Source organism: Triturus cristatus, chromosome 8, assembly GCF_964204655.1.
Source record: "Triturus cristatus chromosome 8, aTriCri1.1, whole genome shotgun sequence".
NCBI lineage: Eukaryota > Metazoa > Chordata > Amphibia > Caudata > Salamandridae > Triturus > Triturus cristatus.
The window spans coordinates 106,277,558-106,301,113 of record NC_140591.1 but is presented as its reverse complement, the minus strand read 5'-3'; the positions used below and the strand labels follow the sequence as shown (position 1 = coordinate 106,301,113).

General features: G+C 44.8%; 1 protein-coding gene across 8 annotated transcripts in view; it reads right to left on the bottom strand.

The window, feature by feature from the left end:
* POU2F1 (POU class 2 homeobox 1) overlaps positions 1–23,556 on the bottom strand; it is a 668,152-nt gene that overhangs the window by 423,896 nt on the left and 220,700 nt on the right. Inside the window, exon 4 of one of the 8 annotated variants that reach the window (XM_085621115.1) lies at positions 11,755–11,894. The exons of the other annotated variants lie outside the window; for them this stretch is intronic. Within the exon in view, the coding sequence (XP_085477241.1) occupies positions 11,755–11,812 (58 nt within the window). The 5' untranslated portion in view covers positions 11,813–11,894. The remainder of the gene's footprint in view (positions 1–11,754; positions 11,895–23,556) is intronic. 8 annotated transcript variants of the gene reach the window in all.

Sequence of the window (23,556 nt, the reverse complement as noted above, 5' to 3'; positions counted from 1 at the left end):
ACCAAGGTACAGAGATCTAACATTCTAACATGCTTCTTTTTGTTTTAAAGGCAAACATTAATTGGGAGGAATGCCTCAAGTCTTGGAAGCCTACCAAATTTTGACCACGTTTTGCTGGCTATGTGTACCTTGGAATTCACAAATTACCAAGCATGCTTAGCACAACAGTGGGCTCTCACCGTGCGATGCGGGGACAAGAGTGCACCTTCATTGATCTCTCCACAGGCACGCTCCGAGGAGAGGAGCCAGATCGGCCCAGACAGAGACCGCAACCGGAGTCGCGTGAGCAGTGCACACCTCAAGGCAGTCACTGTTGGGCGGAGCCCCCTCTTTCCCAGTGGACGGCCGGAGGACCAGGCAATGCCCAACCGATATCGCAGACCTGCCTGCCACAAACTAGAAAGGAAACTCCAGTTTTGCCTAGTGATTCGGGCTTTGATTGGCACACTGCCCATCAACGCCACCCTAGACCTAAGCGCGGTCAGCCCCGAACTGATTACAGTTGGGAAGTGGTTGATTCTTGCAATAGTCTAGAAGGCCAGAAAGACTGTCCCTTCACCCTCCAGGAACCAAGGTCAGGTGCAAGAGGAGCACTTGGCACATTGAGGGGTATAGATGAACTCATTTAACCATCTAGGGCAAGAGGCGGTCATTGTGAGTGCGGCATACCTCCCTGAGCAGATTGCAGAAAACCAGGAGGCTCGACACAATGGACCTGCTCAGGAATCACACGCTTAAATGTATCATCACTGCTGACTAGGAAGGGTGGGGAATCAATTACACTTATCCAAGGAAACTGTATGACAACTTCTGCTCTTAGCAAAATACAGGGCTCAAATAAAGACAACACGTACCACATTACCCACAAAGACATTAGTATTGTGAAAGTGATCTTGACACTCTGACCCCCTCCCCCAGCCCCCTCACCGTGCCAGCCTCTATTGCGAGACTACTACACCTTGTTATTCCCAGTGGAGCACCCTCAGTCTGCAACATAACAGGGTTGCGCGACATCTGTAACCGGCACCTATGAGTCAAGTACCGAAGATACAAGCTTTATTACTGTCTTGAGACGACGAGTACGATTGTTAGCCCCCTCATCATAAAGAAGTGCCATATCGGTGTGAGGCTCCAGCTTCATCTCCTAACCCAGCCACCCCTTGCTGCGACCCTGAGAGAACATGGGCCCCTGAACTGCTCAAGGGAAAAGGGTGCAGACTGGCGGACTCGTCCGCTCAAGGCACCACCCACGGACTCACAGTGGACAGCACTATAAGTGGGATTGACGGATATGCTCGACACCTCTCTGCTCAAGACAGACCGTGAAATACAACAAATCAAATTATTATGATTCGAGACAAACCCTCTGCCTGCATGGCACAGCAAATAGACAAATACATTAAACAATGGCGATCGCTGGATGAGGCTGGTGCAGTGGGAGGGGGAGAAGCCAGGCCTGGGATTGGGTGAAGTGACGGCCTACTCTGTGTGGTCGTGGATCACCTCACGCAAAAAGGGCAAAAGGTAGAGGGGGTTAACTGAGATGGAGGACCTTCGGGGGAGTGTAACACACCTCCAAGACGCGGGACTTGAAAATGAAAGCGACGGGCTCGATCGCTTGATATCGACAGATCCCCAGTGGGGCAATCAACCTCTGCAAAAGACAGATCTCAACTGCACAAACAACCCTGTGCTATCCTTTCAGGAGCCTCCAGTTTCACATGCTCTATGGAAAATTGTAAACTGTCTATTTACTTCAATGAAATTGCATGGTGGCGACCTGAGATGTGTGGTGACCCACGCCCCGGGCTATTTTAATTTGTTTTCTGTTTTTTAGGGGCTAAAGGAGAGGGGGGTGGATTGGGATATGTTTGGGAGGGGAGTTGCTCGACAGGGGAGATCTACTTCTCCGGCTAGCCCAGTTGGCTACTGTCTCTAGTTGCATCACAACAGGTACTTCTAGTTGGCAAAGTATGGGGTGGGTGTTGGGGGAACGGGTTTTCTTGTTTTGATTTAGTTCTGGCACATCCATTATCACTTAACTTGCTGCCACAGGTGAAGTGCTAATATAGCTAACTGACACTGTTGACATTGAGGACACTCCCTTTAAAAATGGTTATGCACCACAACCCAATTTCATAGGGAAGCTTACTATTCTTTCATGGAACGTTAATGGTCTTTAACAAAATTAAGCAAGGGGCGGTACTGAGGGCAGCACAAACCAAACCCAGACATACCATTGATACAGGAGACACACGTAATGGGCAACCACTGTTCCCATACTGGTGACTAGGGCATGGCACGATCAATTGGGGCGCTTTGTGGCGGTGACCGGAATCCTGCAGGGGTCTCCCCTCTCGCTAATGTGTGTATGCTCCTCCTCCCTTAATGTCTGAGTTTGTAATAACACAGCCACATTCTCCTAGTGCTTCCGGTGGCCCCATGGATCCTGGGTGGAGATCTAATGGTGTTAACAACCCTGTGTTGGATCGTTCCACCAACACAGCAACGGCCGAAGCACACCTGAAAATTCTAGCCACCTTTTTGAATAATGTGTCCCAATATGGAACAAAATCATCTGCTGGACCCATCTCAGTCAAGTTTCCGCGCGGGTCACAGCACAGAATCGGCTCTTACTGAAGTCACAGACTCAATAAGGATGCTATTGGATGAGGGAAACCTCACCATACTGGTGCTCCTCGATCTCTCAGCTGCCTTTGACACCATCTCTCACGGTGTCCTTGTGGATAAACTGCGAGAGATTGGTGTTAGAGGCCCGGCCTTAAAGTGGATACATAGATTCCTGTCAGAAAGAACACAGTGTGTACAAATGGACATGTTTGTATCTGACACAGCAGTGGTGGATAAGGGCGTACCGCAGGGCTCTGTCCTGAGTCCCACCCTGTTCAACATTTATGTCTCCACATTGGCCCCAATTATCAGATCCTGTGGGTTCCATACGATCTCTTACGCAGATGACACACAGGTGATAGTTCCCATTGGGAAAAACCCTGTGCTGACCAGAGAAAAATTCAAAAGCTGCTTGCTAAATATTGCCACCTGGATGAGAAAAAACTTTTTACAATTAAACTCCAGCAAAACGGAGATCTTGCTATTTGGCAAAGCTGAGGAGCTATGGTCCAAGGAGTGGTGGCCAGAAGAATTAGGGGAAGCCCCCATCCCAAAAAAATGGGCAAAAGACCTGGATGAAGAGTTCTGGGAGTCAGGCCAGCAAGTGGGGAAGAGATATTTGAAGGAAAACTACAGGTTGGTGGATTCCCCGGGTGTCACATGAGAGGCGCTGAAGGCCTACCTGAGAGGAGAGTTCATCAGTAATAATAATGGCCAGAGGGGCTGGACTCCACAAAACATATCCGATTTGAAGTTCCGCATAGTCAAGCTTGAACGACAATATATAGACACAGCAGTGGACTCGATTCAACCCAGACACTCCTGAGACAGGAACACTTGTCACAAGACTGCGAGGCATGCATGGCTACGTGTAGCCGAATATATCTATGGGGGTGGATAAGGCAAGTAAAGCTCTACACTGGCTGTGCACACCCCACACTGTAGGCGATCCCATATTATACTCTGAAAACAGCCAACGTTCACTACTTACTGGCAGCGTGGACAAAGCGCATGCCTTTGCTGAATACTATTAACAGCTCTATAGTCCTGATAAGGGAGGTGAAGCATGCAGACCTGAGACAGTTTGTTGCAAACCTCCCAGTGACCTGCCTAGACCCCAGGGACTTTCTGGAGGTTGCAGTCACCCTCGAGGACTTAGGGGAAGCCCTCATGCAGCTTCAATAAGGCTAAACACCAGGCCCAAATGGGTTTTTAGTGGAATCTGGATAATGCCCCATGTGGGCCACACCTGCTGCAGATGTTGGAGGCCCTGAGGGTGGGTAGGTTGCAAAAGGACCTCAGAGCAGCGGATACAGCTGTGATCCCAAAGCTGGATCTGCGGGGAATACGAGGAGACAAACCCACACCTTAACCTCTATATTCAGCAGCGATATTGGTCTGTATTCAAGTGTTAGCAAACAGACTGCTGGAGGCGATAGGGAAACTAGTTCATCTCAATCAATCTGTGTTTATGTTCCAAACAGCCACCCAACATACTATCAGAAGGGTAAACAATGCCACAGAGCTGAGTTTTAGTTGACCAGGTGGTGGATTTTCAAAAGGAGTTTGACTCAGTGGATTGGGACTCTCTCTTCAATCTACTAAAATGCTTAAACTTTGGCCCAAAATTAATCAGCTATATCAAACTGTTATACAGTCACCTAAAGGTAGGGGGTATTTAATGTTGTCTCCTAGTGGTTTAAGATGGGGGTATTCGACAGGGATGACAGCTCTTGTCTTTGTCTTGGCAATCGAGCTGTTGGCTTCCGAATCTCAAAGCAGGAACAATAAATGCAAATCCTTAGACCCTGCCAGCATTACTGATTTACAAACCACTTTTTGTAAAGGTTGTAAGAGCTCGCAAATTCTTAACAAGGTACCTCGCCCTCTGACAAATACCAGTGTTCCTGAAATAAACTCTATAAATGACAGCATTTGCTGCACTCTGATCAATGCAAGGTTTTTAATTAATAATAAAGTCGAATTCACAGATGTTCTGGACATTTATAGAATAGGCCTTGCATATGTCACAGAAACTTGGGCAGACTTTACATCTGGACCGGACCTGGACACAGTTAAATCTAAGGATGCTCCCTGCTTAGACTGGATCGACAAACCAAAATACAACTCGCATGCAACTAACCTGAGCCTGGAACAAGCTGGAATCGTCACAGCTCAATCAGGTCCTCTCCGACACACTAACGGATGTCTTGGAGGACTTAGATGACGCCACCAGCAACTACACCAATTGGCTGCACTCGGCAGTGGACCAATTGGTGCCCCAAAAAGTCATTTAACTGCCACAAAAACAAATAGTCAGCCCCCTGGTTTTCTGAAAAACTCAGGCAGCAAAAGCAACTGTCGCAAACAAGAATGCATATGGCACGAACAGTATGATGCCAACGAGAGACAAAAATACAAACAATATATCCTGAACGACAAAAATAGGATTCATGAAGAAAAATCCTACTATTTTACTGACAAAATCACATCCACCAAAAATTCAGCTAGAACTCTCTTCCAAACAATTAACTCCTTAACCAATCTCAATAATACCAATTTGTCGAATAGCAATCAATCCACCCGTAATGAATCGTCAGAATTTTTAAAAAAAGCAGCTGAAGCCTACAATGAGTTTGTGTCAAATGAGAAAGTAGTCGAACGTCTGCTGAATCTTTTTCAGCCCCAACCAATTTTTTCCTCTCACATCATAACAGGTTCGCAGGCTACTGGACATGGATAAATCTGGATCACCATCCGATCCATGTCCCCCAGCAGCACTACATATGCCTTCGAAGACTGTAGTGCCTCACCTTATGAGGAGATGGATAACAGCATCGATCCTACCTCTTTTTAAAAAAATCTACATGTAACCCCCCTCAAAACCAACAGCTATCGCCCAATATCTCGCTTATCATTTCCAGCTAAAGTGGTGTAAAAAGCAATAAACATGGAACTTATCTCTTTTTGGGGAGAATAACTTTCCTCTAGACCATACCCAATTTGGTTTTAGAAGCGGGCGTAGTACAGAAACAGGAATTTATAGTCACAGAAGAAATTAGAGCTAGTATTGATCAAGGAGGGAAAGCAGCTCTAATCCTTCTCGACTTATTGGCGGCTTTCGATATGGTCAACCACAATGTCTTACTACACCGCCTTAACAGCATAGGAAAAAAGGATACTGCATTGGCCACACTCAGCTCGTTCCTCCCAGGCAGAGAACGATATGTATCCTCTAATGGATTAGTCTCCACCCCTTTCTCCTTGCCTTGTGGTGTCCTGCAGAGATCATCATAACCCTGATGCTTTTTAACATATATGTTACACCCCTTGAAAGCCTGAGCAGATCCTCCAACTTCTCCTTGGTTTCATATGAAGACACAAATCCTAGTTTCAATTCTAGTGATTTTCATGAAACATCTGTTAGATTGGACAACTGCATGAAAGAAGCAGAGAGACAGATGAAGCAAAACTGCCTGAAATTAAACTCTGGTAAGACTGAGGTTCTCCTTTTTGGTAAAGACCCCTCCTTCTGGTACCCAACGTGGTGACCACAATCTGTGGACACTTCCCACCCGTGTCATGAAGGTCAGAAACCAGGGTCTCTTATTGACGACAAATTGACATTCGGAGCACAGGTGAATCTCCTACATCATCTTAAAGCAAGTTTAAAAAAATTCTTCTGATTATTTTCCAATGAACTTCAGAAGACAGTGAAGGTTACACTAGTCCTGTAAAAAATGTATTGCGGTAAAGCACTTAACGACTGCTAAGGAAGCTTCAGACTCTGCAGAATGCAGCAGCTCAGATGCTACTAGGGATTCCAAATTTCCAGTCAGCCTCTCAAGTCCTACATAAAATTCACTGGCAGCCCACCCAAAAATAATTTTCAAAGCCCTCTCAATCGCCCACAAGGCCCTACTTGGCTCAGGTCCGGACTATTTGAGAGAGAGCATTCAATGGTATACCCCCGCCAGAATGCTTAGTTCTGTTCAGCTAAAAACTTCATGACTACCCTGTTTAAACTGGCCAAATGTGGAGGCAAAAATGTAATTGGTGGTACTGCTAAGCTTTGGAACAGCCTCCCCTCCCTTTACTTAAATTCTCAGACCACCCTGATAAGTTTCAGGAAAAACTTAAAAACTTGACTTTTTTGCAATCTAATCTCAGCACTGATTCTGTTCATGCTTCTTTTTCTCGCTTATAGCACTGTAAGCTCCATGACTCGGCAGGGCCAAAACATCTCATGGCATAGAGCACTGCACAGAAATTAATAATAATGCACTCTTAAGAGACTTCCTGTGGAGCGGAGGAATACCCCAAATCACCCTCGAGAAATGGTGTAGGGCTACCTTTGAAAGTGGCATAGCCACTTCAGATCTGACGTTATATTACAAGCAGAACATTTATTGGTGCTCAAAGATTCGGGGTTCGAGGGGTTTGAAGATCCAGCCTATGCAGCGAAGGGATGAATAGTGGGACAAGATCACCTCACTCATTTACTAAATGGTGGTGAGTTACGGCAGACTTTACCCACTTCCACTCGGATTGTGCTAAAGATCTGAAGGGAAGCTATGAAAGTGGCTGGTTGGGCAAAACGGCTGTTTGTGCTACAGACCCCCGCTTTGGAAGGGGACTAGACTCCCACAGGTATCAATGCTCTGTGGCTTTCGAAAATGGGATACTAAAGGCACAACAACACTGGGCTACGTGGTCAAAATATAGTCCATTAAGTCCTTTACGGAGCTGCAGGAGGAATATCAAATGCATCGTAGCCAATTTATTTTTATACCTTCAGCTACAGCATGCGCGTACACCATATTTACTACTGAATGCCGAAACCCCTGCATACTCACCTCTGGAGGCGAAAACCTTACTCACACACATTAAAGCTCACAAACTATCTGTTCTATGCCAGATGTTGCGTCGCAACCAGCCAGAACCACTGGGGAAACGGAGGGAGGTGTGGTCTAGTGACCTGGGACTGCAGGAGGACGAGGATTTTACAGAGGCTGTGGCCGCTCCTGGAGAGGCAGTGGTGGCTTCTGAGTTCCACCTCATCAAATTAAATTATTACAGCGCACATACCTCATGAGAGCACGGCTGCTCAGAATGGGGCTGATTAGCTCAGGGAGTTGCCTACGATGCAATAACACAGGATTTACTACATACTTTGTGGAATTGTTTGGCTCTGTCACATTTTTGCGAGGGGGTGTTGGAGAATCAAGGGGAGGTGATGGTTTGGAGGATCCCCAGGGAGCTAAGACTGATTTTACTGCATACTGCTGGTGCAATGGGAGGAAACAGATATGAAAGTGTGCTGCTCTGACTGGGTATGCCGATTGCAAAATTTAATATTGCAAGAAGCTTGCGCAGGTCCTCGTACCAGCTCCCCCTGCGACGGTCCTCCTGTCCAGCTTGCTTTCAGTCCCCTAACATCTGCTGCCTTCGGTTTTGTGCCTCCTCTGCTCCTTTTTCTGTTCGTTTTTCTGCCTCTTCTCTGCCCTGCACTCTATTTTGCTTCTTTCTGCTCATTCTGCCCGTTATTTAACCTTTTCCTGCTCGTTTGACCTTTCTTTTGCCTCTTTGTTTGCGTCTGACCTTTATTTTGCCTCCTTTTCGTTTTTGACCTTTATTCTGCCTTTCTGCTCACTTCTGACCTTTATTTTGCCTTTTTTGCTAGTTTCTGAACTTAACTTTGCTTTTTTGCTCATTTCTGAACTTTATTTTGCCTCTTTGTGCTCATTTCTAACCTTCTTTTTGCCTCTGTTTGCTTGTTTCGGTCCTTATTCTGACGTCGAATCCACAGCGCCTAGATATCCCTAGGGCTGACAGTGCTGCACTATGCAAATGCTGATGGATTGATTGAATGTATACAGAGGCCCTTTTCCTGGACATGTGGGAAAAGGTATGGACTACTGTATGGGCCCAGAGCGCCTGGTTTAACAGGCCCATGGTTGTACACAAAAGTACAAAACAAATGTGGAAGGACTGGCTGGATTCCGACGGATACATATTGAACCATGACCGCCTAGGCCATGGTACAAAAACAGTGAGAAACGCTCCTTTGAGGCCAGATAACACTGAGAATCAGGGGGAGAGCTTACTGTTTGCTTTAAAGTGCTTCTGTAAGACATATCTTGAGAAATTGACCTGCGAGCTGCAGTGGCTTCTATGTACTCTAATGAGTACATATGTGCTAACCTTGGTATATATTTTCAATAAACCTTCAATAAAAAGTTATTTAAAAAAAAAAAAACGCAAAGGTGCATGCTTTTGTGATGCTTTTCAGCAGCCAACTAAAATCACAACAGATCCAAATGCAATTTATCTTACACCAGAGCCACAATGCAGGCAGTGGCTTCACAAGAACCTCTGCTTCGCTTCAACAACCAAAAGCAACTGCAGGAGATGGCATCTCACCCGCCAGAAACATGTATCCATCAGAGAAGCAGCACTCATGCGGTCTGCTGACAAGACTGGTTGGGTCACTCCGCAGATGGTAATGGCTGTGGCCAATGTCAGCGCGTTGCACACCTTGTGGTGCAACTGAAAGAGGGGGCTTTAAGTCGCTCAAAGTACCGGCTTCCAAGGCCCAATGTCTAGAACACCTTCATGAAAGTACAACTGTCTCTGGTGTGTGTGGGCATGTATAACCCACTCTATGAATAAGATCGGTGCTCATAGCTTAGGTAAATCCGACAGAAAAAAAACACTATCTTTGTGAGGACCGGTGCGTTAGGAGGACTGGTCCCAGTAGTGTGTTTAGGTAATTTCAAGAGTTTATCAAAAAAATAAAAGTGCAGTTATATTTGCCTCGGACCGCTTTATAACCTACCCTACTATCAAAGTGTGCGTGGAGTTAGAATAGGATATGCACACTCCATTACAGCTGGTCCTCATAATTGGGGAGAGGTTGGGGGGGGGGGGGGGGGGGAGAAGAGATATATATGAGTTCAAGGGTACCGATAAGGCTATACGCACTGTGTACAGTACAATTACAGCTTACAATTAACTGGTGATTGGTTCTATTGTCACACGAGAGTACAGATGAGACTACAGTGGCCATAGTGCATTTGGGAGAGCACCATGCAGACACACAGAGGAATGGGATTTCACAGTGCTGTTTTAAATACATACATTTAGAAAATGATTCAACCTTTACTATCCCCAATATGCTTCTGTGTCTCGACCACCTGGAGGGATGTTGTGTGTGGGGTTGGGACTCCAGGTGGACTCTTTTGCCTCTCCCCCTCCTAATGCAGAGTGAGAGGTGAAAAGACAATGTGATGTATATCAACTTCACTGGCACTCCAAGTATTTTTCAGCTGTGCTAAATGATGACTGACACTGCCAACAAAAATGCTGAAAGAGGCTGAACGATTTACCGCTCTCTGTAAGCTGTGGGCTAAACAGAAACATGAATGACACTCAAACGAAGGTTAACTACAGCCCCTTTAAGTATTGCTGGTTTTCATTTATGCATTATTATTCATTAATACAAAAGCCTGGAAAACAGCAAAAACTGTCAGGCCCGATCTTAAAAGTCATCAATCCTTACATGTTTGACGAATGTCAGAGTGGCAGGAAGGTGCTCATAAGGGGAAGAGCCAATGGACTAGCAGGAATTAAGTCACCTACATTTTATCTCTTTTCCTTTCTCAAGCACATTACAGAGAATGCAGCATCAGGCAATTCCGACTCAAACTGCTTCCAACTAAACATTTGGACCTGTGCATCAGCATGGGAGGTAGCCCCAAGAGTGTAATAACTAAAGAATGTACGTGATATAGCTTAAGTATTAGATGACTATGGAATTTCACAACATGGATGCCTTAGCTCTACTGGAGTGTGTTTGAATGCAGGGCGGAGGGTCTGTAATGTACATGGTATAGCAGAGGAAGAGTCGACATATAATCCACCTGGCAATATAGACCTTAGCTAAGGCATACCAGCAGCATTGCATCCAAAAGAATTGATCTATACGACATATAAACCTGTTATTATCCCAGTAAAAAACTTGCAACTTACAAATTCAAGCACAAGCAACGTATTATTAGCCAAAGAAACAAGCAAGTGAAGACAAATGTGGGTAGAGAAATCGCCTTGTTACGGTAAGACTGAGTCAGACCTCAGGACAAACCTGGGTTAGTTCTCGGCACTCCTTGCACCTTATGGGACAAGATATCCGGTTTAAAAAACACGACTGAGGACTGAAGCTCACTGACATGCCTGGCTTAAGTTCTAGTGACCAAGATGGAATTGTCAGTCATGTGACCTGTGGTCACAAGCTTGAGGTGTTTATCATTTCAGGCAGACATGGATACAAGAGTCAAGCTACGAGATGGTAAGGACTGGACAGGAGGAGTGGATTAATAACAAGGAGAGCGAAAGATAGCCCAAAACTGCAAAGCAGATTTAAATGAGTATTATAATAAAAGAAAGTACTCGTAACATATAGAAACGAGCACATTTCTAACTCTCAACATGTTCGAGACATTCAGAGCAATTTTAATTCTTTCAGGAACATTTGAGGTACTATGCCCATTCAGCAATATGTAAACTGTACATCATAATTATTTTGATTTGCAGACATTTACAGATTTCTCGAGTGCAGAGACGCTTTCGCTCCCGGACCTACACTGCTTTCCAAATTAAAAATTAAATTCTTCTCAAACAAATTGGTAAATCTACTAACCTTTAGGAAACACTAGTAAATAATTATGTACATTAAGGGAGGGACTGACAAACCAATATATTCTGCCTAGTTCCCACCCAATGTAACACCAGATAGCTATGGTACTTGTTAAATAGTAGTTAATGGCAATTTGGCACAATACTAAATAAACAATGCATAAGGACTAGGATTAAGCTAATTAAATAAATGCAAATTGTAGGCAAATAAATATATTCAATGAATATTCAAAGAGCAGCACTGAATGTTAACATATGCAAACACGTTTCTGAATATTCATAAGCATCTGCAAGACCCAAAAATATATTTTCACTCATGTGACTTTCTTAGATGTGCCAGAAACCTTAATTAGATGTCTCGATTAGAGGTCTTCATCGTATCATACCTATGGACAAATAGGTAAAAGAAGTGGATCTCACACTACATACCCAGGAGGTTGTATGAAGATTGGCAGCAACAAGGTGTGCTCTCAAGGTAAATCACCATGGATTATTGATGGGATATCGTCTCCATTATTCTCACCGTTCAATGCCCATCAATAAATCTGTGGCTATAGAAGGAGTCCACTCTGTAATGCAGACACATACACTATGGTAATATATTTTGGAAGAATACACCAGTCTATTTCTTTACTTCAAATCTTTTCACGCGATTTTAAAGGTCCATCGGATGAATGATGTCACAATATGTTGCAAAATTCAAGCAGGAATCAAACAAAGCAACCTGCCAGAATGCCTACTACTTTTGCCAATAGCTAGTGATGTGGGCAAAAATAAAATGACTCCTTTTTTCACTGGATAGACCATTTAACCAAAGTGACAGTATTCAGTCAGTGCTATTTTCATTTTGTTTGCACAAAAAAGTAAAATCAACACTTGCTTCAAGGGCGCTCATTCAAGGGTCGATGTGCTAATCATGTTACCGTCTATTCTGTAACCATCCTTTTATTATCCCGCAAGATTAATAAAGCGCACCATAACCAGTAGATGATATGGGGTAAATACGATGCATAAGACGAGAACACCATTATTAAACGGTCGGGGAAATCTTTAATCAATTCCGTAGACGAGGAGCTCAATATTCTTCATGACCAGTCCACCACAACAAGAGTCAGAACCCTCAGTACTGAGGCAACCACGTTTGCCACCTAGGTACTACCCGCATTCACTGCACTCTCATCTAGATACCCACTAACATCGCATGGTTTGGTTACAGCGATGCAAAATATTTTATTAGTGCTAGGTGCATCGGTAGCTTTACCGATCTTGGTAAATCTCGAATCCATAGGAGGTAGGAGTTTGTACATACCAAGAAAAGGCTTGATTGGAACCAAGCCAAGAACAGAAGCTGAACTAATTGTGAAAGCTGAATTTCTAAAGGATAGTGAATGTAACATGAGTTGTTAGAGTAAGCAAAGGTACAGGGACCCAAGCAGGAGGAACAGATAAAACAAACTGACATACAAAAAGCAGGGCGGGGGCGGGCACAGCAAATGGCATGGAAAAAGGGAAGCTCAGGGACATGGGTAGGGGAAGGGGAAAGAGTGATGCACCAATGACCAAGATTGAAATTTTGATAGCAGATAATGTAGAATACCTACAAGGTGTTTAAATAAGCCTAAGTGAAGACATTGTTAACTAACTTTATTTACTCTCCGATATTCAAATCAGAACTATAAATTAAACGTTATTAGCTAAGCAAGATTCAACTAAATAGTATTTCTTTAAAAACACAATTTAATCAATCAACATTGTGCGAATAAGCAGCAGCATTTTAGAGTCCAAACAGCATTTTAAGGAAGCCAGCAGCGCCAATGGACAGCAACTGTGGATGATAAATTCATGAGAAGATACTAAAACCCTATTCAGTAACATCTGTAGCATACAAGCAAGTACATCGAAATGGAGTTTATGTTGTTAATAATTTTAACACAAATTCCAAGGATAGTGAAATCCTTGACTATCTAACAATATTCAAAACAATTACACTGAACTGAACTGTAAGCTCACCCACAAAGAAAAACAACATTTATCACAGTAGGATGGAAAAAGAAGAGTAAGGATAAAATAAATGCAAAAAAATTATGCCGAAAAATCTGACCTATAACGGAGCCTACCTTGAGGTACGAAAATATACTGGAGTGATCTCCTAGTGGCTGACCAGCAAATTTCGCAAACAGTAATTTACCTTTTAAGGTCTATAGTAACTACTTACCTGATCCTAGTCTGGTGAAAATGTTACAGTACATACAAGTATCCACCAAATAATAGATTGCAAGGTTGTCATGTTAGTACACACAGGGTAATTTCTGATGTCCTTTGTGCTGTTAAGAGTATGATGGGCTATTGAACATCAAGAATGAGGCAATCAATCCATTGACGAAGACGGCTATAGGTAGAAGATGGGAAAGGATATGATCCAAGTTCCATATAAATTCGAAAACACTTTAAGGGCAGAAGAAAAATGCACACTGAGCCACTGTATTGCTCTGAATATTTGTATTGCGCAAAGGAACAAAATGCTGGTACCTTATGGATCTTCATTACACAACTGACAACCACCCAAAGGAAGCCTTACAGAAAAGGTGGCAGATAGGTATATACATGAGGTTGAAAGGTTTCATCGGTTTAGAGAGGACAGTTTTGAAAGCTCGTGGAGGAGAGTGTTATTAAGTCACTATAAAATGAGACAGACTCAGTTTTAAAATGTAGAAAACGAGTAAGGTTAATGGTAGCCATTTGTCTCTCCCTCTCTCTACATCACAATGGCAAGTGTGGGTTAATAATAGTTCCATACACTAACCATGGGATCAAAGCTTATGGATACAGACAAGCTAGAGGGTCCAGATGCATAAAAGGTTCCCTTGTAAAAAAAATTACAACAAGGATTCAGGGCCTTGGAGCTCCTATGGTTGGACGACGAACATCCACAGTACTAATAAATATCAGCTCACTGCACAAAAAGCAGCAAGTTCCCAATACTCTGATACAGAAAAATCTTAAGAGAAACTGTTGCCTCTATCCAGCACAACAGAAAACAGAAAGGGCGAATTTTGGCAAGATTGTTGGTCATATTGGTAGCCAGCCATAGCCTGATGCAAGGGCACCCAGATCAACCAGTGTACACCCCACTGTAGAGCTCACCCGCAGACAACCTGCACAAAGAAGGCACTGCAAACTTCTTCCATTCAAGCATTTTGTCTTTGCTAGGTTTGAAGATGCAAATGGGTTCTGTTAAAGCCTTGCCTGCTTATAGATTATGATTTAGTCCACCAGTTTGGTCTACACATTTAGAATCCCCCAGAGGTGCTAGCAGCTCTTTCCGGATTGTAGGGTTAGAACCTGCACCAGCTGGGAAACCTATGTAGAACAGTATGGTGGTACACAATGCTACTGAGTTGGTGTGGGCGCAAATTTGGGAATCAAAGGTTTGCACAACCACAAAAATGTTGGAAAACAAGATGGACAGCCTGAAGTTTAACGCAAGTTCATATGCATTTTACAGACTGGCAGCAGTGGGTGGAAAGGTTTCGATGTAATTTCAGGCTGTACCAGCAGACTCCCAGGATTTAGTTGGTAGGGTGTTAAAGCAAATTAATCAACATACAGCATTATTAGAGGTAGCTGAAACTCGCATCTCTAAACAGGGAGTTGCCTATGAAAGAGGCAGGAAATCTGAATGAACCATAAGTATTACAGAGGCAATTAATACCAGGATAGAAGGAATTGAAGAGAACTTTAAACCGCTGACTGTGGGCCCGTTTACTACTCTGTATAGAACAAAATCATGCCAATGGTATCTAAAAGAGATTAAGTGATCAGAGGTTCAATACCCCAAACGACCAGGGGTGATAAAGTACAGGGTTAATAAACAGGGGTAATAAAGTCACGCCAAAATATCAACACCACCCCGAAAATTATTTAAGACAAATGCCTTTGCATTTTGGATTGCTGTCAAATTGAATACGGTCATTGAAATCTTCCAAGACCCCACCAAATTTAAGATGGAGTTTCCTCCCACTGAATTTTTATGTGGAAGAGGTATGGTGCAGCGGCCAGGGTGCCTGACTCCGGACCACAGGGTTCACGGTTCAATCCCTGGCTCTGGAGGCAGGTTAGCCCAGCACCATGTGACTCTGGGCAATAGCTTGCTTAATCTTCCCGATGGCCCCAGCGCCAGGACACCTCTCCGGAGGTAGCTGTGCACTTTACAAATGCTGGCATTTACATTTAAACTTCTCTCCTTGCGTGTTGAAGTAAAGTAATGGGAGGATTCAAGTCATCCAACCAAACAGAAGGTAAAAAAGCAATGTAAAAAAAGATTTTTTTTCTCTTTGTTTTACAGAAGTGTTGGTGTATACTAAGTGTAGATTGTATGTGTTTCTGGTAATAAAATGGCACTATGTAACACTGTACTAAAAAAATAACTGGAACAATTTTAAAGTGCTCCAATACCTTTGGGTGGTCTTAGCACTATATAAAACTGCACCCAAAAAAATTTGAAAAGCAAAGTTGGGGAGGAGGGGATCTGTGCAACGGAGTTCAGGGGGGCAAGCAGCAACGGGCAACCAGCAACGGGCGGGCAGTGCATAGGCAACCAACAGCAAATGTGGGCTGTCATAGGGAGATTAAATGATTTGGCCATAATCACAAACTGTGGAACCGAGGCAGAGGCTAGGGAGACGATATGGAGTAAGGGCCACAGCTACCAACTATGGAGCTAGGAAACCAGGTTCGAGTTTCGGGGTCGGCATAACATACTTTATTCTGGGGCAAATCACTTCATCTTCCCTTGGCTACATAAATGAATGTGTCCTTCTGTAAAGGAACTGGTGCTAATGTAAAGTGCTCCAATACCTTCGGGTGGTGTTGGCGCAATACAAGAATGCAAAAAAAAAAACAAGCATTTTGCATTGCAATCGGTCTCGCCTTTAGGACCTTGTATGTATTTAGCTATGTAGCACATTAGCCTGGGTGCTGAAACATCTACTGTTCTTGAACATAGAGGAAAAGTAAGCAAAACAATGCGTGACACGCCAGGTATGGGAACACATGGAGAGAAATATTGCCTTTCAGTTGGAAATGTTATACTTCAAATGTCTGTTTTTAATGTAAAATCAGGGCCTGCGGTGGTCATTTCACTGAAAATACAAGATTTGAAAAAAATATTGTCAATGTGCGCTCATGGAAACCAATTTCTATGGACTGGAATCTAGAGAATGCTAAACTGATTCTGGTATTTTACTTACCTCTGCTGGTCGTTTTCTATCAAGAAAGTTAAATAAAGGGAGTTGCCAGAAAAATTTCAAAAAAAGAAAGTCCCTCAGCAGAAAGCAATTCTGGTATTTTACTTACCTCTACTGGACGTTTTCTATCAAGGCAGTTGAATAGAAGCAGTTGAACAAGCAGAAAGCAATTCTGGTATTTTACTGACCTCTACTGGTCGTTTTCTATCAAGGCAGTTAAATAGAAGCAGTTGAACAAGCAGAAAGCAATTCTGGTATTTTACTGACCTCAACTGGTCGTTTTCTATAAAGAAAGTTAAATAGAGGCAGTTGAACAGAAGAAAGTCCCTAAGCGGAAGCATACAAGTCCTAGGGCTGATCTCCAGAGCCCACAAAGTACATACATATATGAGTATATACTAAAGTATATACATGAGGTCTCGAATGCTCAACCTAAAAAAAGAATCCATGTTAGGCTGGTTTACAGTAGTCAACATGAGGAAATGCATTGCATCAGCAACCACATTAAAAGGACTACTTTAGCCATAGACACTGAGGGGCAGTAGCAGCTGGTATGACTCGCGGGGGTGGGGGTTCGCACAGGAGGGGGAGGGATATTCAATAATACTAAAAAAAAGAAACTTACCTTCCCGGGTACCGCGACATTGCGGCTCCTAGCCAGGTCCCGTTTTACTGCTCTCCTGCTTAACAGGAAGCAGGCAGCCTATGCCAATCACAAAGCTGAAATCGCAGAGTTTTGATTGGTGGGGACAGTGCCCAGCCGGGCGCCTATGGGAAGACTATTTTCTACATGGAAAAAAAAGGAGAGTGCGCATGACTGGTTTGGTTTGGTCGGCCCCAGAGGGCCGACCAAACAGTCAGGGCCCACAACATTGGGCAAACCACTCCTCCCCGACCTGGCCAAACCAGGCATACCCTTCTGCTTTCTCGCAGTGCGAGAAACAGAAAAAAAATGGTAGCTTCTGCGAGAAAGCAGTGGGGCGATGCTCCTCCACCCTAATGGAGGATCCGCCCCTGTTGAGGGGCAGACAGACCTTGATGGCATTAGGACTCTTGCCCTTGCTCCTTTGAAGAGAATTCATGTTAAGCAACAATGGCGGGCAGAAACGCTTCACCCGTGAATGCAGAAAAAGTAAGAAAGTGTACCGGTGGGTGAAATTTGCAGAAATAAGAAGCAACAAAGTGAGACATCAACAGTTCAATAATTTCGCACAGGAGCTACATGGCTATGCAGTTACAGCAGAAGACACATTTACTTTAGAAGTTCTGACATGCCCTGTGATAATGCAAACCTGATTTACTTGAGGTTGTATTTTCCAGCTATTAAACACCATTGGCGAACAACCACATATGGTGTAAACATGCATACACCGAATACCCACACACGTGGGAAATGAACAGAGAATAGTTCTGTGCCAAGTAACAGCAGCCCTGCACACATGCTCCAGTAAGCATGTCCGCTATACACTAACAGGACATTAAAAAGGCAGAACACCACTCACTAGAAGACAGACTACAATGGGGACAAATTATATGTCCTTCACATCAAATAGTCGACATGTTTTAGCCCACTAGCGCCTGGTTATGTCGTCTGATTTCCTCAGGACCTCTATATGCCAGATACCAACAGTCCCGAATGTGAGAAAACCCACTGGAACGTTTTGTGTAAATGCAATCATTTACTTAATCTGGGACATTGATGCTATTCCCTCAGAAGGGGAATGCCTATGTCCAATAGGACATGGAGAGGAGGCAGGTCATTATCCAGCTCAGTTTGTGTGCCTATGAGCCCATACTCTGCTCTGTGTCCTCCTCGACATATATTATCCACACCACATCACACTGTTTCTAACTTTACCCCATCCCAGTTTTTAATAAATAGCACCTTTCTGGGATAACACCATGTCTTCACATCCAGAGACTTTTCCTCCTAGTGGAGGAAAGAACCTTTGATGAAGCTACTGGCTACTAGTACATCAGTGGAGACAACATACTACTGATAGAAACTAGCTAAGGGTCTCAATTTTCCACGAGACTATGGTTTGTTACATGGTGAGGTTTCACTCCCCTTGGTATTTGAGGTTTTAGCTTCTGCCTGCAACAGGTATCGCGTCCCAGTTCACAGGGTGCTCGCAGTGCATGCCTGTGGGTTTCAAACAGTGACACATGAGGGGCCCTTGCTCGGTTTACTAACACAGTAAATGTCATATGCATATGGCTGTATGTGCCGCACTAGTCTGCTTCAATTAAGCACTTGCAGGTTTCGGTCTTTATCAGGAGGCTCCCTTCTCTAGCCAAACACATCTACAATGCTACTTGCCATTTCCGAGTATAGAGCATGAGGTAGGAGACAGCAATGAAAAATGAGACTTTGACCAAAGATGAAACCAAACTGGGTCATACGAAATTATTACTAAACTACCTAAAACTGTCTATCATCCAACAGTTAAATATGCTGATTAATTGGTTTTGATGTCCAGTGCATCACAGACCGCCAATGGAGTACAAGCAAAAGACTCGCAGTTCCATGCGCAGGGTCAAGTAGTTTGCAGAGTTGTTTCGGACACAACTTTCTAAAGCGCACTACATGAAGAAATTGTCTGGGTGCTGCAGAAGTGGTTCCTATACCACTTCTGTGACAAGGAACAGCTGTCCAAAAGCCCCCTTACAAAATCAGATTAAGAACTCTCAGTTGTCCTGACAGAGCATCAAAAAGCCAATTACAGGCATACACCTCCCAGCTGCGATAAGCTATAAGATCCATATTTCAGCGATATGTAATGACCATCTCTCAAAGCAAAACAATTTCCGGCAGTTCGAGCATACGAGTTATATGAGCACAGAGCGGTTCTGAGACAGACTGAGCAAACAGCAAAATTATCACTTGCACGAAAAACACCAAAAACGAACTTTAAGTCCTGCTAAAATAGAATTCCAATGTGATAAACATGCAAATATATACAAAAAATGGAAGAGAAGAGAGCTATCAACCAGTTCTTCCTAACCATGCAACAAAGGTGTATTGTATCGAAATAACGGTTTAGTGATCAGCTTCCCCAGAGTTCAAAACTGGTGACCCTTTTTTTTAAGGTGCATGCACTGGAGAGCTCAAATTGGTCGGAAGGGGTCGTGTACTGGCTAATGGGTCTGACTACCAACTCCTGAACACTAGTAAAGGGAAACCAAGGGTAACTTGTTCAGGAGACCTAGATCGCTTGATGGTAGGCGAGGCTTGCATTGGTGATTAACATCACTAGGTAGGCGACTCGCAGTGGGATGCCCACAACACATACTATAGTCGACTCCCAACGCCGCTTCCTGGGGCAGATTCGAGTTGAGTCTGCGTTTCCCGCCAGGCGGCTCAGATGCCTTTTCCCGCCTTTGGCGCGCTCCGAGCGGCTGAGAGAGCGCAGCAATGGGGAGTCCGCGGTGTCGGAGGGTTCATTTCCCTTCAGCCCCCTCTTCTGCTCTGCATCTGGCCGCCCCCCGCCGCTTCCATATTCAAGAGACGGAAGCGCCGCATGAGCTACGCACCTCGAAGGTAGTCGCCGCAGTCCCACATGGCGTCAGCGTCCACGAGTGTCCAGAAACCAAGGGAGCGGATGAAACAGACCCTCCAACTACACCATAGCAATCTGCAACTAAAGCAGGAAACTTCGGTTACCGAGCAGAGTGCTCGCCTCCCCCGGCAGGTTCAGGCTGACATTGTCAAGGCAACTGAAGCGTGAAAAGTTCCCCTTTTTGTAATAAAATAGAAACAAAGATTGCAGCTGGCAGTTTCCATAATGAAGCTTAATCAGTATGCGGCTGATTAGGGCTTTATGCAAATCTCCCCTCGTTAGCAAGGCAGGCAGCACTTTGAAGTCCATGAGCAATTCATTTGCAGAGCACACTGAAAGCGCACCCTGCATAATTTAAATCCGGGTATAAATATTTATCAGCTCATTTGCATATTAATTGCTTAGCGCAAACATTCCACGCAGCACAGCAGCCAGGGAGAAAAGTGCAGGAACGGAAAATTATCTCCAGAGTGCCTGCATACGAATTAAGGAGCATTTTTTTCTTCCTTCCAGCAGAACTGGCCTTTCTGACCCAAAGAGAACAGGGACAAAAGGATGGTAAGAGAATGGGGCGCTCAGGTGAAACCGCGCGCATTATAAAGCGGCTCAGAAGGACAACCGTTGTATTACTTTTCCCTCAGAGCGCTTCTTGAATGAAGGGAACTTCAAACCCAACCATTCCTCCTCAGCAGGTCCCTGGCCCAGCAGCAGCATCCTTCCACCGCTTCGGTGGATTACTGCCCAAGTGGACACATCTCTTCTGCACTGTAGGGCCACGGCAACAGCCTCTTTAGAAGTAGAGTGTGTTGAATGCGTGCTTTGAATCCAATGCATTGGAAGATTAAACCTCTATGCAGTTCTGCAATGGATGCTTGGCAACCCCGCTCACTGGTGAGAAGCTTCTAGAGGACACATTTCCAAAACAGGTGTCTTGGCACTAGCGAAGGCGCCGCCGATCACCAGGCCGGTAGTTTAGCTGCAGTTTACTGAGCCACATTTTTAATTGCGTGCGCAAGTGCTGTAGGCTACATACCGCCTTCGTAAAAATATTGGATGATTATTCCAGTGTTTGTGAACAAAACAAGAGAAAGATCTAACCCCCCCCCCCCCCCCCCCAAACTATCGATCAACTTCAGGATCGGACTGAGCCTTTGGAGGCTCGAAGAGAAAGTCAGCAAATTGGCAGAAGGGAGGCCAGCCATGATCAGACAAGCAGCCTCGGTCTTCTTGTGAATAAACAGTGCAGGAGAAATCTGCGTGGGGCAGCTCTACTAAGCCTCCACCCTGCCCATAAAACCCCTTCTCCGCGCTGAGGAAGGGTCAAGGTTTATTTAAGAGGAGGCTTGTTGGAAAAAGCAACACAGTACCCATTTATGCAGTAAGCACAGAGCTCAGTCACCAACTCTTTTGGATAAATAAACGAAACTCAAGCAGCGATGCCCTGCTGACAGAGGTTTCTGCCGCCATCATGGTTACTTACTGTGCTTCTGAAACCCACGTGAAAGCGAGAATAGGGCGTTGGGCGGAGACTTTCTATCCTCCAGCTGGGTTTCACCAGTGGCCGGGCTGCCTCTCTTAACTACATGTGTCTGAACCGTTGGTCTACGAAATCACCGTCTGCTGGAGTCAAATTAGATCCAAAATGAAGCTCCAGAGCAAGAATTGCTGGACGACTATAATATTCTGCACTCTGAAACTGTGACGGAAAGGCTGATCCACCTTCTTAAAATAGTTCTCCGAGTTTTCCGATGCCTCCTATTGGTGCTTTTAATAAACGGGCTTCAAAATTCACGTTCTAGCACCTTTTCTTAGCTTTCCAAAGTACTGCATAAGATCGTGGAAGCATCAAGGTTCCAGTTCTTTGAGTAAGGAGATTACATATTCTGAAAGGTAGTGAAATGCTTTGGGGTGGAAGTGAATACATTTGTGTGATAGGATGTGAAACTGCATTTATAGCTAGAATAGACCATATCTATCTAAGTAATACAAGTTGTCAGTTACTCCCACTTGGTACGGACAGCATGCCTGAGCGTCTGCACGTCTTTTTCTGCGTAATGTACATGAGCACTGACGAGCAAATCCAGAGTCAGGAGACAACTCAAAGAGGGGTGGCAGTAAACAAGTCACTTACCGTCAGCAATGGCATTGCTAGTAAAGACTAACCAATCGCAGATTCCTTAACTCTAAAAATTCCCCAGGCGTTAGACTGGATCCAGAAAACGTTGAGCGGTATATCTACAAAACGGTATGTGGTGGCGCCGCCGGCTCCACATCGACCGTGCCATATGTCATGTGTGTGGGTGGGGCCTATGGAGGCGCTACCCTAGAGAGCAGACGTCGGTTTCTTTCAAGACACATTCCTCACTTACAGTCACAGAGCCACGTCAGAAACGTTGTGACCACAGTGCGGAATCTAAGGACCTTCAAGAAGGATTCCAGTTTGCATAGCGGGGAGTAAGGATAGGGTGGTAAGGAATATGCGGTTAGATAGAGTATCTCGGGCATTTCCAAGAGCATTGCCACAGGTGAAGGGTATCCCTCTTTTAATTTGTGCAAGTCTTGCTGTCGCAGGTCTCTTCTTCTGTCCTCTTTGATGCTGGTTGTGGGCCACCTTTTCTACCCTGAACATTCTATTCTGCCACTGCTAAAGATGGCTGAAATCTAATTTTAGTGTACATAACAGGCTGCTCACCCTAGAGGGGTGGCTAGCCTTCTGGGGTTGTACACCTCCTTAAATAACTAATTTCCTGCTAGCTCGGGTGCAAGTGTGCCTGGGGCAGGGGGTAGAGCTGTTTTCTCCACTGGGCGTCTGCCCTGAAGCATATCACAGGTGGTGCAGTCTTTAAAGTTCAACGCCGTGGTGTGCCACTTCACTAACCTCATTGGGAGGAGGGAGGTGTGACCGCCTTTCTACCCAAGTCTTTGTTCCTAACTCCTGGGAGTGTTTACACAGCCTGGAAGGAGGTCAGAATCCTGTCTTGGAGGCAGCAAACGCTGGAAGCGCTGACTGGCCAGTCAGAGCACAAAAGCTGGGGCAATCAGGTGGACAACCTCTAAGGTAACCACCTGGGTGCATCACCCAAGACATGAGATTGGTGTCAGGGGTGAGAAAGCATGATGTTTTGATACCGAACAGGACATATTTCGGCAGTACCACAATGGAGCTGCCAACCTAAAGAATGCCTAGGTAGCAGCCCTTCAGTCGTCGGCAATCTTTCAATGGCTCCTTTGGCCAAAAGTGGCTGCACTTCCTGACTTAACAAGATCTGCAGCAAGGGTTACAGAACCAGAATAGGGCTTCGGTCCGAAGTCGATCTGGGAAAGGATCTAGAGTGTTCAACTTTGGGAGGCGCAGAGGGGGATGGGGGGGGGCGGGGGGGGGGGGGGGTCAGCTGCAGGTTGTGTGTGGGAGCAGGGCCTGGAGG